The sequence below is a fragment of the Anomaloglossus baeobatrachus genome, chromosome 11 (assembly GCF_048569485.1).
Source record: "Anomaloglossus baeobatrachus isolate aAnoBae1 chromosome 11, aAnoBae1.hap1, whole genome shotgun sequence".
In the NCBI taxonomy this organism is placed as follows: Eukaryota; Metazoa; Chordata; class Amphibia; order Anura; family Aromobatidae; genus Anomaloglossus; species Anomaloglossus baeobatrachus.
The window spans coordinates 111,552,241-111,568,500 of record NC_134363.1 but is presented as its reverse complement, the minus strand read 5'-3'; the positions used below and the strand labels follow the sequence as shown (position 1 = coordinate 111,568,500).

General features: G+C 46.9%; 1 protein-coding gene across 3 annotated transcripts in view; it reads left to right on the top strand.

Moving 5' to 3' along the window:
• NECTIN1 (nectin cell adhesion molecule 1) overlaps nucleotides 1-16,260 on the top strand; it is a 437,281-nt gene that overhangs the window by 353,487 nt on the left and 67,534 nt on the right. For all 3 annotated transcript variants that reach the window (XM_075329184.1, XM_075329186.1, XM_075329187.1), the window contains exon 6: nucleotides 12,647-12,794. In XM_075329184.1, the coding sequence (XP_075185299.1) occupies nucleotides 12,647-12,794 (148 nt within the window). The remainder of the gene's footprint in view (nucleotides 1-12,646; nucleotides 12,795-16,260) is intronic.

Here is a 16,260-nt window from a genome sequence, read left to right as displayed (position 1 = left end):
AGGATGAGATACAGGGTTTACCTCCTCTGATACCACAACGGCAGTGTCCTCATCATCCTCTGCATCATTCTGGGCATCCCAACAGACTAATTTCCGGATCAAGTCTGACCGAGTGTCAGTGTTCCTGTAGTCAATCTTTCGCATCTGGCACAGATCCTGTAGCATCCATTTACTGCTGCGGTCGTAACTCCTCTCTGGTCCTTGTACCATGGCTGAGCTGGTGGGGTTGGACATGGCAGCGTCCGAAACCAGAATGCCTCCCCTATGGCCTGCTGGGTATGCTTATGTGCCTCCCTGGTTGTTGAGCCCTGGACGGTGTCCGAAAACACCAGTCCACTGCAGCTCCCCTGGGTAAACCAAGCTGAGTAGTATCCCACTGCTGCCACCAATTGTGGAGACACGGGGCTCAGTGGGTGCTCTCGTCCACTAAAACCCGCCGCCTTTAGAAAGACAGCGTGGCTCAGGGCTCATCCCAACTGAACGCCGGCCTCCCCAACCGTGGGCGTAACACTACTCAGAAAACACAGGGTGAGGGAACCACAATAATTAGACTTTATTGGATCCCCAAACAATTAACGGCACATAACACATAACCAGCAAAACACACAAATGTAACAGGCAACAGAGTCTCACCCTTCCGCTGGCTCACCAGGGATTTAGAATGTCCATGCCTCAGAGCTTCCAGGGCCGCTTACTCCAGTCCAGCAGCACCCCGCTTTTGGTGGGCACCCACCGAGAAAGGAATAATGCCAGATTCAGGAAGCTGTGTGAGGTCTGCAAAGTCTGTAACAGGTGACTGAACTGTCCCAACCTGAGTGTCCTCCTTAGGTCGACCTGGTATGACGTTACAATCCTGGCAGCCGGAGTCGAAATCCCTAGGCTGTGGATATGGTCTCCAACCGGAACCGGAGTCCCTAGATTGAAGCCATAAGATATCCTGATCCTCTAGTCAGCTCCAAAGAGCTTAGACTGGATCCATCAGCATCCATCAACCTTCATCAACCCTGGTGGCTTAAAGAAGTCCCTTTTATAGCCATAACTTTCCCTTAGGATACACTGCGTCCTCATCGATTGGTTGGACAAGATTGCTTCTCCCATTGGATGAATTTCAAGCTGCATTGATAATGTTCATTTAAATGATGTGTATAGAAAGACTCAGTATATCTACATGGAGTCGGCAAGTCACCGACTAGACAATGGCTACTAAGGTAATTACATTATCAATACACAACTACAATACAATGATTACTGGAAAAGTCTGGAGAGCAATAGCTAAGCAAACATGACTTAGCACACATAAGAACAATAGTCTGGCTGAATGTTAAGAAACTTTAACCCATGAGAGTCCATGTCGTCACACGGGGTACTAGCGCAACGAGGGGGATAGGACTTCCTAAAAACATCCAAAAAATCCCAAGCGTAAACCCTGAGAGCAGGCTCACCTTGCTAGCCACGCAGGTGAGCGGGACCCGAGTAGTCTTAGATGAAAGGGATCCACCAAGTTACACACAGTGCCAAGGGACAAGGCTTCAGACCAACTAGCAACACCAAAGGGGTACGGACCCAGCGTGCTCAACTAAGAGAAGCAGAGCATTCAAGAGTTTGGTTTACCTGGTGTCAGCGTCAGTGACTTTGGACTGTGTGAGTACCCGATATCCCTTCACCACGACGGGTTCCCCACTCCATTCCATCACCGGACCCGGGACACCAAACCCCCTACCCACGGCGGGGTAAAACAGCCTGCTGCTTCAACATAGTCACCGGGCTCCCCAACAGCAGCGGTGGTATCTCCCATTACCACGCACCGTGGGTGGCGTCACGAACATTATCCCATTCACCATCCCAAAACACCAAAATTCCCCTTTTTATTTCTGAGGTAGTCGTGCGACCCCACCTTGGATCCGGAGACCCCTCGAGCCACTGCGGATCCGGGTCCGAGCAGCCCGTCGGCTGTCGCGGAGGCGGCACAGTATGATACAGTATGGATGGGTAATATGTATGAGTAACATGTATGATACAGTATGAATGGGTAATATAGTATGTGTGATACAAGGAAAAAGAATGTATGTATGTATGATACAGTATGGATGGTAATATGTATGGGCAGCATGTATGACATCGTATTTATCAGTAATATCTATAACAGTATGGATGGGTAATACAATATGTATGATACAGTATGGATGGTCATATATATGTAACAGTTTGGATGGCTATATGTATGATACAGTATGTATGAGTAACATTTGTGTGATACCATATATATGAGTATTATGTATGATACAGTATGGATGGGCAATACAGATGTGTGATACAGTATGGATGGTAATATGTGTATAACAGTTTTGATGGCTAATATGTATGATATAGTAGATATGGGTAATATGTATGAGATAGTATGGATGTGTATATACCGTGTGCAGAATTATTAGGCAAGTTGTATTTTAGAGGATTTTTTTATTATTGATCAACAACTATGTTCTCAATCAACCCAAAAGACTCAGAAATATAAAAGCTTAATATTTTTGCAAGTTGGAGTAGTTTTTTTTTTTAGATTTGGCTATTTTAGGAGGATATCTGTTTGTGCAGGTAACTATTACTGTGCAGAATTATTAGGCAACTTAAAAAACCCCAAATATATTCCCATCTCGCTTGTTTATTTTCACAGGTAAACCAATATAACTGCACAAAATTTAGAAATAAACATTTCTGACATGCCAAAAACAAAACCCAAAAAATTAGTGCCCAATATAGCCACCTTTCTTTATGATGACACTCAACAGCCTACCATTCATAGATTCTGTCAGTTGTTTGATCTGTTTACGATCAACATTGCGTGCAGCAGCCACCACAGCCTCCCAGACACTGTTCCGAGAGGTGTACTGTTTTCCCTCCCTGTAGATCTCACATTTTATAAGGGACCACAGGTTCTCTATGGGGTTCAGATCAGGCGAACAAGGGGGCCATGTCATTATTTTTTCATCCTTTAAACCTTTACTGGCCAGCCATGCTGTGGAGTAGTTGGATGCATGTGATGGAGCATTGTCCTGCATGAAAATCATGTTTTTCTTGAACGATACTGACTTTTCATTACAACTGCATGAAGAAGTTGTCTTCCAGAAACTGGCAGTAGGTCTGGGAGTTGAGCTTCACTCCATCCTGAACCCGAAAAGGTCCCACAAGTTTATCTTTGATGATACCAGCCCATATCAGTAGCCCACCTCCACCTTGCTGGCGTCTGAGTCGGAGTGGAGCTCTCTGCCCTTTACTGATCCAGCCCCTGGCCTATCCATCTGGCCCATCAAGAGTCACTCTCATTTCATCAGTCCATAAAACCTTTGAAAAATCAGTCTTAAGATATTTCTTGGTCCAGTCTTAACGTTTTATCTTATGTTTCTTGTACAAAAATAGTCGTTTTTCAGCCTTCCTTACTTTGGCCATGTCCCTGAGTATGGCACACCTTGTGCTTTTTGATACTCCAGTAACGTTGCAGCTCTTAAATATGGCCAAACTGGTGGCAAATGGCATCTTGGCAGCTTCATGCTTGATTTTCCTCATTTCATGGGCAGTTATTTTGCGCCTTGTTGCGACCCTGTTGGCTATTTGTCATGAAACTCTTGATTGTTCGGTGATCACGCTTCAAAAGTTTTGCAATTTCAAGACTGCTGCATCCCTCTGCAAGACATCTAACAATTCTGAACTTTTCAGAGCCCGTCAAATCTTTCTTCTGACCCATTTTGCCAAAGGAAAGGAAGTTGCCTAATAATTAAGCACACCTTACATAGGGTGTTGATGTCATTACACCACACCCCTCCTCATTACAGAGATGCACATCACCTGATTTACTTAATTGGTAGTTGTCTCTCAATCCTATACAGCTTGGAGTAGGACGACATGTATAAAAAGTATCATGTGATCAAAATACTCAATTGCCTAATAATTCTGCACACAGTGTATTGTATATAATAAAGTGTGTACAGGTATTGTGTATGATACCTGTACGGTACATGATATATTTTGTGTGTGTTTTTTAGTATAAGGCATATTTGCTTTACACATCAAGCAATAAGCTGTCCTTTGTTTTATAAGGGCTGTGGGATGTTGGGAGATTTTTATCCTTGGCTTACACACATTCATATGATTTCTCACTACACATAAAGCCTATTCACACAGAAATAATCTTATTTTACTAGAACATGATATGAGAAAAGCATTGTGGAACCACAACAACAACAACGCAGCCCGGTGGAGTTGTTTCTGAAAAGAAATCGGCACAATATGAAATTACACAATGCCACAAGACAAAGTGCAGGTCCTTTTATATGTAGTACAACTGTTATGGAGCGCACACAAACAAATATGTGCATTATTACCAGTGGCAGGTGTGTGAAGCCTGTGCCAGCTGATCAGTAGCATTGGCACCGGATTACATTACCAGGCTATCTCATGCAGGTGCTGCCATCAGGACAGGTGGTAAAGGCTCATCACAATGTTAAACTAAGAACCTCATGTAATGTTCAGTTTTGTAAGTATATGCCTAGCGGCATTAGATCAATTTAGTTAGAATCAGTTCAATGGCAGCAACTAGATTATTAGAAGGGATGGGAGGTCTCCCATGGGATGAGAGGTTGGAAAAGTTGGGCTTGTTTAGCATAGAAAAAGACATCTAAGTGGTGATCTCATTTATTTATATATAAATTCATGTGTGGTCAATACAAAGGACTGGCACATGACTTATTCCTTCGAAAGACCTTACATAGGCAATTACAGCAGTTAAATAGGAAAGGGTTCTTTACAGTTAGAGCAGTCAGACTGTGGAATGCCCTACTGCAAGAGGTAGTAATGGCAGATAATATACCAGTTTTTAAAAAGGGCTGGATGATTTCTCACAACAAATAGCATTGTGAGTTATACTAAAATCTATATAAATAAGATATAGAAAATGTATAACCAGTGGGAAAAGGTTCAACTTAATGCAGAACCTATGTCTTTTCTCAATCTATGTAAATATGTAAGTAGACAACTATGTAATCATGCTCTGGGAGTAATTCAGACTCCAGGGCATAATAAACACAAAAATTTATACTCACCTCACCCCTTACCTCCCTGGCCCCTTTGCTCTTTATTGTCAGCTCATCTTCGCAGTCCTCGTTCCTTCTTCAGCTTGCCACCACTCACATGTGCTCTACACATGCACAGACAAGGTCACGGCGCATGTTGTGTCATCATGATGCCATAACCTTTCTCGCACTTGCGCAGCATCCTCTGGGCTTCATCAAAGGCGGACACCCTAGCCCAAGAAGAGAGAGCTTTTAGCGCTGGCGGCGATCTAAAGATGCGGTGAGGACCTGACAGTAGATGCACAAGGGCTGGAGACTGGAGAAATGACTGGTAAGGTGAGTTTAAGGATTGGTGGCCCACGTTTTGCTGAATCCTTGCGGAAACGGATTACAAAAAATCTGCATCTTAGCGAATTTGGATATTTGGAAAATTCAAGTAGAATTCAATTCTGCTCAAGCTTATTTGCCTGACTCAATTAACAAAAAATGATCCAGTGCCGACTTATAACATTTACACACATAGTATGGCGCCTCCTGGTGTTTAAAGAGTATAGCAATGTGCAGAACCATCTGGACACGCATGCTCAGGCACTCTCCTCATAGCTAATTGGAAAGTGATCCATTTTTCACTGTACAGAAGCCAATATAAATATCTTTCTCTTCTGGATGCCAGGGAGCAGAGTCTTTGCAACAAGGATGCCAACTTAATGTTTTATAGTTTTGTGTGACAGCTTATAAAAAAAATCGCAGACGGTGAAATATTTTTTATGAACACATTGGAAAATCGTAACTAAAGGATTTTAAGTGATACATGTCTTTAGCTCATAAATCTGATATGAAGACATTTGCTGCATTCATTGTGAGCTGTAGAATGAGGGTAATTGCAGTCACAATAATCTGTACTAGTTTCTTTGGCTACAAAAAAATAAGTGACACATCAATTTTTTTTTTATGGACAAAGGAAATTGCTTCTTGTATTTATGAACTGTTCAGGATTTTCTGTATTTTTGTTAACCCTGCTCTACAATAGCAAGGCAGTATACAGTATCGCTATCAATACATGAATGCATCACTAGAACCACCAATAGTACATGAAAACGTCACCAGAACCACCATCAATACATGAATACATCACCAGAACCACCATCAGTACACAAATACAACACCAGAACCACCATTAATCAGTCCCATATATAATTGTATCACATAAACAATGGTAAGGAGATATTGGGAGCTATTGTTACAAGTCAGCATCATACTGTAGACCATATAGGAACCACAGTACTATTGAGACAGAGGCAATATCACAATTGTACATTTACATCTAGGTTCCTCATAGATGACATCTAAATGTCATAATGAAGACAAAAAACGGGAAAAAAAGAGAGACAAGCCACATAGTTTAATACAGTTTAGAGTAAAGGCAGGGCCAGCATTTGGGGGACAAACTGAGCAATTGTTCCGGGCCCTCACTCCCTTGCGGGACTCCAAAGTCTACAGCAGAAGCTACACTGAAAACAGCATTAAAACAATTTTTTTTAAAGTACACATATTTTGTGTCACTGCGCTCGTAAAAGTGCAATCTATCAAAATATGCAGTAAACTAATGAGAGCTCCCTGCAGGCTTCAGATGTTCATGATGGGTTTACTAACAAACATAAAAAATAATCACATACGGTATATAAAAGGTAATTAAGGTTAGGGTACGTCCTTAATCTCTACATTTGTAGACAGGTATCAGGCACAACTTACAAGGCATTAAGTTCAACATTCCCATTGGTGACCACGCTAATGAGCCATAAGACCCCATAAGACAGAAAGTGTTGTCATGATGATTTTGGAACATTAAGATGTTGCTTCATAATTAAAATACCCCTTTTTGTGTTTAAAAATAGAGTTTAGTATGAAGTATATAGAAGCTATTTGTTAAAGATTACATTTAAGTAGATGATCCTTTGAAAATGTTCTTCTTACTGACTATACAATTTGTAAAGCCTATTTTATTAAATATGTTTAGGTAATTCTTAATATAAGGAGTCCTATGTAGAGATAAACAAACCCAAGGTTTGGCAGCCAAACGAGAACAAGTCCTGCACTGCCTGCCCTCAATTTACCTTTTGGTTCAGTGGCTCACGTGCTGATGGTTATCATGTGGCGCTGGTTTCAGGCGCAGCGTGCTGGTCGGTAGCAGACAGCTAGGGGATCCAACAGCAGGGAGACGAAAAATCGACCGCAAACAGCTGCTATGCCAAACAATTTCTTTTATTTAGACGATTTTCTCCATAGGTGCAGGTAAAAATGCGGGAGGTGGCTTGGATGCGAGTCCCTCCACAGGACGACGGCCGTTTCGTCTGTAAGTCAGACTTCTACGGGTCCACCGTGGTGGACCCGTAGAAGTCTGACTTACAGACGAAACGGCCGTCGTCCTGTGGAGGGACTCGCATCCAAGCCACCTCCCGCATTTTTACCTGCACCTATGGAGAAAATCGTCTAAATAAAAGAAATTGTTTGGCATAGCAGCTGTTTGCGGTCGATTTTTCGTCTCCCTGCTGTTGAAACCCAAGGTTTGGTGTTCGTACCAAACACAGACTTTACAAAAAAACAGTTCGGATGCATTACTTACATTGACCACTCTTGCGAGCATCACTGTGCTTGGGTACACTCAGTGCTCAGCCCAGTGGGAGCCGCTTGTAGTGTTTGAACCGCTTGCACTTATGGTAACAATAGCATGATCGGATGTAGTGTGCTGTAAAAAATTAAAAAAATAAATAAATAAATAGGAAAACCCACCTACCCTCCCCAGAAGTGATATATTTATGGCTAAATACATGTGGGCGGAGACTCGAACTGCCAAATTAGTGACTTCCATTGGGGTTCAGGTCAAGCCCGGGTCCCAAACCGAACTTTTTCTAAAGTCCGTCTGAACTCGCCAAAACCAAACTTCAATTGGTCAGCTCATCTCTAATCCTGTGTTCAGAATGGCCATCTATTAGTCAGAGTATAAATGGTTACAAAGAGCGTCTCTCCTTGAGAACCCATCCTGTATGACAGCCTGATGGTGGTAATGTACATGTGTGTGTGCCGCCCCCGTGCCAGCAGCTGGGCTGCTCGGATCTGGATCCGCAGTGTGGCTCGAGGGACTCTTCCAGACCCGGGGGTCGCGTGGACACTTAAAATAAAAGGGGACGTATTTGTACAGGATTTGCTGTAAACTGTCTGTGATGCCACCCGCGGTGTGTGGTGAAGTGTGGCACCACCGCTGCTGTTGTGGAGCACCCGGGGGCGATGGGATGGCAGCTGATTATTAACCCCTCCATGGGTAGGGATGGTTGCCCCAGGGCCGGTGACTCAGTGCAGGGGACGGTGATGGCAGGGGCCGGCGCACCTGGTCAGACAAGGGAGTCCCAGTTTACTCACGATTAAATAAATCAGACGAGTCCAGTGGTAAACCAAGGTGCTGGTGGCTGGTCGCCGCAGCCGGGTGCATTCGGGTCCCACACCCGGGCTGATGGTCTTTGTCACTTTCCTCTGCACTACCATGAGTTCTCTTTGGGTTCTCCGGTATGGAACATGGAAGCCTGCTCCCAGAACTACGGGTGGGAGCCTTGCCCGCTGACGCTGGCCCTTAGGATCTACCGGACCCTGGCGGATGCCCTATTCACCGCGGTGGGCTGTTGTCTGCTTTTAGGACTTTGGTTGGGACAGGACCTGTAATCTTGCCCTCAATTAGTTAATTAGCTAGGCCGTTGGTTCCGGTCCTGGCTTCAGGGTCCAAGTACCCCCTCGGTGCACAGTTTCCAGGTCGGTTCTCCGCTGTCGGTACTGGCGGGCTCTAACCCTGTCCCGGTCCACCTCGGATCTCCGGAAGCCGTCTTCCCGTCTCCTGACAGACACTGACCACCGTCTGCCACCTAGCCAGCACGACAGGGCTCAAACCCCGACGACTTTCCACTCTGGCTTGCACTTAAACTTCCACTCCACTCAACTACTCCTTCAGACTCGACTGTTGCTTTTCCCGCCCCGGGTTCTCTAGACCCCTAGGTGGGCGTTTCTCATCTGCTTGGTCCGGCCCACTGGTGTGCCTGTCCTACCCTGGGGGGGTGACTAGGATTTTGTCAGCTGTGTGTAACCCTTTGTGGGACGGTGTTATGCGGGGGCCTAGAGTGTGTGACTACTTGGTTTTGCCAGGGCGTCACATGTGCATCTGTGTGTCTGTGTGTGTGTGGTTGAACTTAGAATGTCTGGACTCTTGGTGGTATATATATATGTGTGTGTGTGAGGACAAATATGTGTATGCATGTGTACCGCCCCGCGCTCTGCTGCAGCCTAGCCGCTCGGATCCGGGCTCGTTGGTGGGTGGCTCGAGTGCCTCCGGACCCGGGGTCACTTTGCTCTGAAAGGGGATGCTGGCGCTTTTGGTGGGGGTTAGGTAGGTGCACGGCCGGAGCTGCGCTTGAGTTTGTGACGCCACCCATGGGATGTGGTGAAGGTGTAAACACCACCGCTGCAGTTACGGGGCACCCGGAGAAGATGGCTATGCAGCAAGATGTTAACCCCTCCGTGGGCAGGGATGATGGCCCCGGGACCCATTGGGGGTAATAGCTGGGCAGTGCAGGGCGGTGTGCGCGGCCGAGTGGCACTGTTCTACTCACTGTTATTGACACACACAAGTCTCTGGTAAACAAAGTTGATGGTGGTCAGTGCCCGCGTCCGGCTGCGTCTGGTCCCCGACCCGGTTCGGTGGTCTTTGCCTTTCTCCTGCACCGTGTAGTGTATTTGGGCTGCCTGCACTTCAGCGACGGGAGTCCGCTCCCCGGCTGTGTGAATGTCGGGAGAGCCCTTTTGCCCGCAGACGCTGGCCCGTGGGATCTCTCTGCCTGTGCGTTGGCTTTCTATCCCCCTCGGTGGGCTGTTGTCTTCAGTCGGGACTTGGGTGGGAAAGAACCTATAGTCCAGACCGCAATCAGTTAATTAACTCAGTCCAGTGGATTCTGGACCTCGTTTCAGGTTCTGAGTACCCCTGTGTGCTCCGGTTTCCGAGTCGGTTCCCCGGGACGGTACCGGCGGGCCACTACCCTGTCCCGGTGCACCACGGTTCCACTGAGCCGTCTTCCCGGCTCCTGCAGGCTAAGGCCACCATTTGCCTCCTAGCCAAGGTACCAGGGCTCCGACCCCGGCACCTGTCAGACTGTCACAGGCCTGTCCTACAGGCCTGACCTCCTCGACTCCTCAACACTAAAACTGATCTGCCTGTGTTTCTTGCCTCAGGCCAGCTGAACTCCTCGGTGAGCGTAGCCAATTGCCTGGCTCCGCCTCTGGTGTGTTCATCAAGCACTGAGGGAGGTGACTAGGTTTTAATGGTTGGCTGATTACACCTTTTTGGGGGACAGGTGTGGTGCGGGGGTCTATCTGTGACAACCTGGCTAGTCCAGGGCGTCACATATGTGCTCTGTATATATGTGTGTGCGTGATCCACCCACGCCTGCTAATTAGTCAGATTGCAATATCAAACTCTGACAGTGTGATCCAACACGCGCCGGTGAGCATCGCGCCATTCTTTGCTTCCATCGGTGGCCTCGTGATCACGTCACGGCGTGCCAATGGATTATCATGACTGCAAGAGTTCAGCTAATGATGCCTTTCTCTGTCATGACGAAGTTCCTGTGAACACTGGCTGAGGGTCAGCACCCACATGAGATCAGCATTTCTGCTGGTCAGAGGGATGCTGAAACACCGCTATGATCAGCACAAGCAATCGGGCAGATCTGGCTTCAAGTCTCCTAAGGGGGCTTGTAAAATCAATAAAAAGTAAATTATAAATAAATACATAAAAATACATTGAAATCACCCCTCTTTTGCCTCATTGAAAATAAAACAATAAAAATTACACATTTGGTATCGCCACATTCAGAAATGTCCGATCTATCAAATTTTAAAATAAATTAATTCAATCAGTAAACAGTGTAACAAAAAAATTAAAAACACCAAAATGACGATATTAGAGAATCTCAGCAGCACCAACCGTCCATCTCCTATCTCCGCAATGGGAAAGTCTTCACTAAATACAGATTTTGTGATGCCCCTGAACTAGTCAGGGTGTCACAGGGTACTGCACCCCTTTCCTTCTGGTGCAGCACTCAACCCCCAATGGTTCTTGGATCCTAACTTTTGGTATTGCTCCATCAGCATGCAAATCCTAGTCACACCTCACACCACACCTTGTCAGGCACACCAGTGGGTGGTCTAGCTGGAAAAGGGCCACCCGCCTACGGGTCAGGCAGACTGGTAGGAGGAGCAGAGTCAGTGTAGTGAGTATATTACATTTTTGGGGGAGTTTTTCTCCTCTTTTTGTTGCTATCAGTGTAGTGGTAGCCCTCAGAAAGTGAGGAGCTGGAGTGAGTTGGAGCTCCCTGGGAGACGTTGGCTAAGTCGCAGACGGTGGTCTGGGACCAAAGGAGTCAGAGACCTGGTCGCAGGGTATTGGAGAAAGGTGTCAGGCTTAGTTTTGGGGAACGGTTGGCACCGGAGTACCTAGTAACTGAACCGGTACCGAGCACGGTGAGGTACTGAACCCTAGATCAGGGAGTAGCTTCACGCAACCTGATAATTAACCTGTGGAGGATAGTCTCTTTATGAACTTTCCCCAAGAGCTCAGAGATCGAAGGCATCAACACAACAAGGGGGATAGGGCTTTCCAGCTTATGCGGCCCACTGAAATCCCAAGTGTCAGCCATCGAGAGCACAGCTTCCCTACTTTTCTACAGTGGAGAGCGGGACCCCGATAGCTTCAAGCATAGGGGTCACTCAGAACATCTAAATTCTAGTGCATGGAGGCAAGGTACAGACCATCAGCAATACCAAAGGGAGCGGACTCCCGGATGAGCTCCCCTGAAGTGGCAGCAACACCCAGAGACTTGGTTTACCTTTGTGTCAGAGTCTGCTTTGCTGTCGCATCACTATCAACACTGCCTGAGTGAGTACACTGTCCTCCCCTGCTTCCAATCTGCACCACGCTCCCCTACACCTCCATCATCCAGAGTACCGGGGCCTCTCCTACCAGTGGAGGGAACATCATCTGGCTGCCCCACTCTATCTTCCCCGGGTACTCCCATCGGCAGCGGCGGTACTCCCCTTACCACGAACCACGGGTGGCGTCACAAACTCTTATTCCCTAAAAATCCCCCATTTTCATTTGAATTGGCTGCGAGGCTCCGGGTCTGAAGACCCTCGAGCCACAGCAAATTCCGGATCTGAGCGGTTCGACTGCTGCAGGGGCGGCACAATTTTACCTTAGAATTGAGAATTTTCAAAATAACTGATCAATTAAGACAGAAAGAAGCAAATTTGTCTGATAAGAAATATTATAAAGTTGCTTATTTTCATGTGTATTATTGATTTATGAAACAAAAATGACAATGACGGTTCCACTTTAAGCCATTATTGACAGGTGCTGCTCACAATTTTATTAAATTACCTGTTGTATTAGTGGCAGAAATGATGAATAGTAATGATAATGGTTTGGCGAGCTCTGCAGTGTTTGCTGATACATGGCTTATTAATTATGTACTTACTGCTGCTTGTTTCAGATAAGCCTCTTCCTCAGGGCCTGTCGGGAAGCCTGCTCGGGATCCTCGGGGGTGCGGTGACAGCTCTAGTCATAATCACAGCCGCCGTGAGTGCAGTTCTGGTGAGAATGAAAAAGCAGAAGCAGCGATCTGACACAGACAGTGATATGTGAGTGCATCTGGAAGAATAGCGCTATGAAGTTTTTTGTATTACCCTTTCTATCCATCTCCCTCTGGACGAAGAACAATTGTATCATTGTTTTGTATGAATTGTGATATCACTATAAGAGACCGTACAAAGGAAAGTGTCTATACAACCAATGGACCATCTATGCTTCACTGGATAGAACATAATGATGTTCACTATCAAAGGCACTCTCTCCTCAATAAACATTAATCTCATCATTAGAATGAGATAGGGGGATGTTAAAGGGAACCTGTCACCAGTTTTTTGACTTAGAAGCGGTGGCCACCACCAGTGGGCTCTTATATACATCATTCTAACATGCTGTATATAAGAGCCCAATGCCACTGTGTAAAACAAAAAAAAAAAAAATTTATAATACTTACCTAATGGTCGCTGCGGTGGATTCTAGTCAGATGGGTGTCACTGTTCTCCAGTGCCGGCGACTCCTCTTTCGGCCATCTTCGTTCTCCTTCTGAAGCCTGTGTGCATTACGCATCCTACATCATACACACTTGCCGGTCCCGCGCAGGTGCACTACAATGCTTTGATCTGCCCTGCTCAGGGCAGATCAAAGTGCGCCTGCGTTGGACCTCAATGCCGGCGCGTGTGCATGACGTAGGATGCGTCATGCACCACGGCTACAGAAGAAGGATTACAAAGATGGCTGAAAGAGGTAGCGCCGGCCCTGGACAACGGAGATACCCATCTGACTAGAATCCACCGCAACGTGACCGTTAGGTGAGTGTTATAAAGTGTTTGTATGTTTTACACAGCGGCCTGGGCTCTTATATACAGCATGTTAGAATGCTATATATAAGAGCCCAGTGGTGGTGGCTGCAGCTTACAGGCCGAAAAACTGGTGACAGGTTCCCTTTAAGGCTAAGTTCACATTTCCGCTAAAATCTATCAGTCACAATCCGCTGCTCTTGTAAACAGCGGAATCCGTTTAGCGGATTCCGCTGCTCCCATAGACTTGTATGAGCAGCGGATTGTGACTGATGATGCTGCGTTGCACCCTCCGCCCGACTGATCAGTCGTGGAACGACTGACCGCCGGGCGGGGGGAACGCAGCATGTAACGTTTTTTGAGCAGCGAGATCCGTCGGATTTCGCTGCGCATGCTCTCTGGCTCCCTGCACACGTCACCAGCTTTGGTTGGTTACCCGATATTTACCCTGGTTACGGTGCAAGGAGCCAGCGCTAAGCGGTGTAGGCCCGTAACCAAGGTAAATATCGGGTAACCAAGGTAAACATCGGGTGCTTTGCTGTTACCCGATATTTAGGCTGGTTACGTGTGCAGGGAGGCCGACACTTCCCCGCTCGGCCCCGCCCCCTCCCGCACTCCGCACATGTATGTACACACACACACACACACACACACCTGTCCCCAGCCATGCAGACAAGCACTGACACCCTCGTCTGGCCCCGCCCCCTGCTCGGCTCCGCCCCCTCCCGCACTTTGCATGTGCACACACACACACATACATACATACATACATGCACATACACACACTCACTCACACATACACTCACCTGTCCCCAGCCATGCAGACCGCAGCACTTCTACTGACATCCTCAGCGCCTGGCCCCGCCCCCCGCTCGGCTCCGCCCCCTCCCGCACTTTGCATGTGCACACACATACATACATACATACATACATACATACATACATACATGCACATACACACACTCACTCACAGATACACTCACCTGTCCCCAGCCATGCAGACCGCAGCACTTCCACTGACATCCTCAGCGCCTGGCCCCGCCCCCCGCTCGGCTCTGCCCCCGAACTCCGCCCCCCGCACACAACGGAATCCGACAAAGAATTCTGTTCTTTGTCATCCGTTGTACAGCGTTGAACAGCGCATCAGTCACATGCGTCAAGCGACGCATGTGACTGATACAAATCAACGGAAATGTGAACTTAGCCTAATAGGGTTTTCCAGACCTAATAAGACATTTTGCAGTCATTTTATGTGACTGCTCATTGCTAAATAAGGACAATATGCAATGTGCGATCAGGATTCCCCTATATTTCAGCATGAGCAGTCATCTAGATTCTCATCCAATTCTCAATGTTCTACTGAGACCCCTTAAACTGTAATTGAACATATAATCCTATCCGTTTAAGTTTTACAACACAAAAAGTGTAAAGAAAAAGCCTAATTGCCAAACAAATAACTTGAAGACCATTGGCGTAACTTGAAGCTTGTGGACCCAATTATGAAACCTCTAACAGGGCCTCCAACTATCACAGGAATTTGTTACCAGTAGTCTTTTGATAAAGGGGCAAGAGAACTTTTGAGCCTCCTAGTTTTCAGGGCGGTGATTGCAACCCCTGCACCTCAGTTATCAATTGTCCAAATATAATGCTGCAGGCTAGTCTATTATTTCTGTTAAAAACTTTTCCCCCCATGGAGCTGAAGGAACAGGATGTGACATCACAGGACAAAAGGCGGACTTATCATTGGTGCACCCTGTGCAGCTGGTCAGGAACCCACAAGGTAAGGCAGGGTCCACGTCTACCTCCAAAGCAGCTTCTGTCGCAGACATGTAAAGGGGTGCATTATGAAGAGCTATTGGACTGCAAATGGTCCATTTACTGCTCTTGCAGAGTAGCCGTCTCCTGTCTGTCTCTACTCCTGCACAGGACAAATACTGCAGTTATGTTACATATTTGATCTCTTATATACCAGGTTTCCCGAAAAATTAGACCTACCCCAAAAATAAGCCATAGCAAGATTTGTGGGGCTTTCAGGAGTATGTGAAACAAAATAGTCCAGCTCAAATGAACAGCTTCTTCTTTATTACTTGAAAAATTCTTGTACACGGGTCATCAGGTATTTACAAAAGAATGCTATACTAGTGTGTGCATCAACGCGTTTTAGTTTGCATCTGTGGCGCCCTGGACAAGCCAGGTCGTCACAGGTAACACACACACCACACACACACCCACCCCCACTAGACAGTAACATTAGCCAAACACAAAATTCTTGTTGCCTCCCTCCAGGGTCTGATGTCCACACCAGGTGGGGCGGAGCCAAGCGGTTGGCCCCGCCCACCGAGGAGTTCACAGGCCTCGAGGCGGGAAAAGAGACAGATTTGTCCAGGAGGTTGAAGTGAGAGGAGTGAAGTGGAGAGTGTCTGGGTTTGTGGCCCAGGCACTGACAACAAGGTTGGCAGACAGTGGTGGCCGTCTGCAGGAGTGGTGAATCAACGCGGAACCGTAGGACCGGGGTCGGGCGGTGGCCCGCCGGTACCGACCGGGGAGCGAAGTGAAGCCAGCACACACAGGCAGGGCCATCGGACCCCGACTAGGCTTGGAGTCACCGTCAACAGTCAAATCTGAATGTGACAGGAACCCCAGGGGTTTCCTAACAACCAAAGACCCGTTAGAAGGCAACCGTCCGCACAGTGAGGGTATACAGCTACCGCCTAAGGCTAGA